The sequence below is a fragment of the Habropoda laboriosa genome, unplaced genomic scaffold (genome assembly GCF_001263275.1).
Source record: "Habropoda laboriosa isolate 0110345459 unplaced genomic scaffold, ASM126327v1 scaffold648, whole genome shotgun sequence".
Lineage (NCBI taxonomy): Eukaryota > Metazoa > Arthropoda > Insecta > Hymenoptera > Apidae > Habropoda > Habropoda laboriosa.
The window spans coordinates 1,185,829-1,187,478 of NW_017100857.1; the positions used below are offsets into that span (position 1 = coordinate 1,185,829).

General features: G+C 25.3%; 1 protein-coding gene across 1 annotated transcript in view; it reads left to right on the plus strand.

Annotated features, from left to right (window-relative positions):
* The first annotated feature begins 710 nt into the window (after positions 1–710).
* LOC108577374 (growth hormone-regulated TBC protein 1-A) overlaps positions 711–1,650 on the plus strand; it is a 1,927-nt gene continuing 987 nt past the window's right edge. The window contains exons 1-4 of the mRNA XM_017940513.1: positions 711–823; positions 1,004–1,205; positions 1,286–1,516; positions 1,594–1,647. Coding sequence (XP_017796002.1) covers positions 711–823; positions 1,004–1,205; positions 1,286–1,516; positions 1,594–1,647 — 600 coding nt within the window. The remainder of the gene's footprint in view (positions 824–1,003; positions 1,206–1,285; positions 1,517–1,593; positions 1,648–1,650) is intronic.

A 1,650-nucleotide genomic window follows, 5' to 3' on the forward strand; every position in this document is an offset into this window, starting at 1 on the left:
ACGTTAGTATTTGTATAATTTGGTAACTATAAATGATATAATATATACAAATAAACTAATGTACTTGCTTTCGCATATAATGTAAATATATAAAATATTTTATAATACTATGATGTTAAAAAATATCCGTTTTTTATTTGAAGTTACACATAAATTTCTGTCAAGCAAGTACGCTTGCGCAAATTCTGAACTAGTAACTCTAATATCGACTAGTTTTCTCGATTATAAACGATTATTATTTGGAAAATCGATCTTTTTACTTTTTCAAATATATTACCTTTTTGCTTACTCCTTTTTCAAGTAACAAGTTATCTATTAAATTACATAATCCACAAATTAGTATTTAAACATTGTTCATCAATAATTACGTGTTTATCGAATATTATTTAAAGTTGTTATCTTCATATAAGTACCTTATAAAGGCACTTAAGTTTAATATTTAAGTTTAAGTTTTAGATAAAAAGTATATATATGCATTTTCAAATATGCATTATCAAGTACAAATAAAAATATGGTTATTGTAGGACACCGTTTTACCAAAACACCTTTTTGAGTTTCTAAAAATCAAATACATAGAATTACTTGTGATAAATAATAAAATCAATTAAGTTTAAAATTATAATTTAGTACATGAAATTAAATCTAAGAACAGATAAGAAAAATATAGTAATCTTAATATAAATTACCATTTATGTCAACACATTTCAGCTATGTCACTGCATAGTAAACATAAAATTGGAAAGAACTTGCTGAACACCCTATATACAGCAGAAATTATATGTCAGCATCGTCTTGCGTGGGGTATGGCAAGTTCATGTTTTAGGTAAGCGGAATAGATATTTTAATTTTTTAATAACATTATTATATTTTTTAATTTACTTTCACTGTATTAACTCCATATTATTCATAAATCTTTTTAATTTTCATAATTACAATTGCAAAAGTATGAATATGTTTTTTAAATATACTAATAATTTTAATATTTTCTTAACATGTTTATTAGCAACGTGGATGAATATGGCTTTGAAAGACCTCATGACTTTGATTATGAAACCTATGAAGATTTTATGTCAGAGTACCTCAAAGTACTTGCTAAAAGAGCAAAGAAATGGGCTGAAATCATTGGTGAGGGAAAATCATTACAGCGTAATATTACAATAAAGAGATATGTTCGTAAAGGAATACCAGGAGAGTACAGAGGATTAGTGAGTATAAAATTGATATTTTAATTTCTCATAAAATATTTGTGTACAATTTATATAAAGAAAAAATTTAATTTTCAAAGGTGTGGCTTTCTGTCAGTGGAGGAGAAGAAGTAAAAAATGCAGACCCTGATCTTTACCAGAAATTATTACAACCTCCACATAATAAACAAGTTGCAGATGTTATTAAAACTGATTTACCAAGAACTTTTCCTGATAATATATTCTTTAATAATATAGAAAATCAACAGCATCAATTGTATAATATTCTATTAGCATTTGCTCACCAGAATAAAACAGTAGGATATTGTCAAGTAAGTACCTTAAAATTATTCTTAAGATTATACACAATGTATTTTTAATACAATTTTTACAAAGTTTTATTCTTCAGGGCCTAAATTACATAGCAGGTTTATTACTGCTTGTTACAAAAAGTGAAGAAACAGCT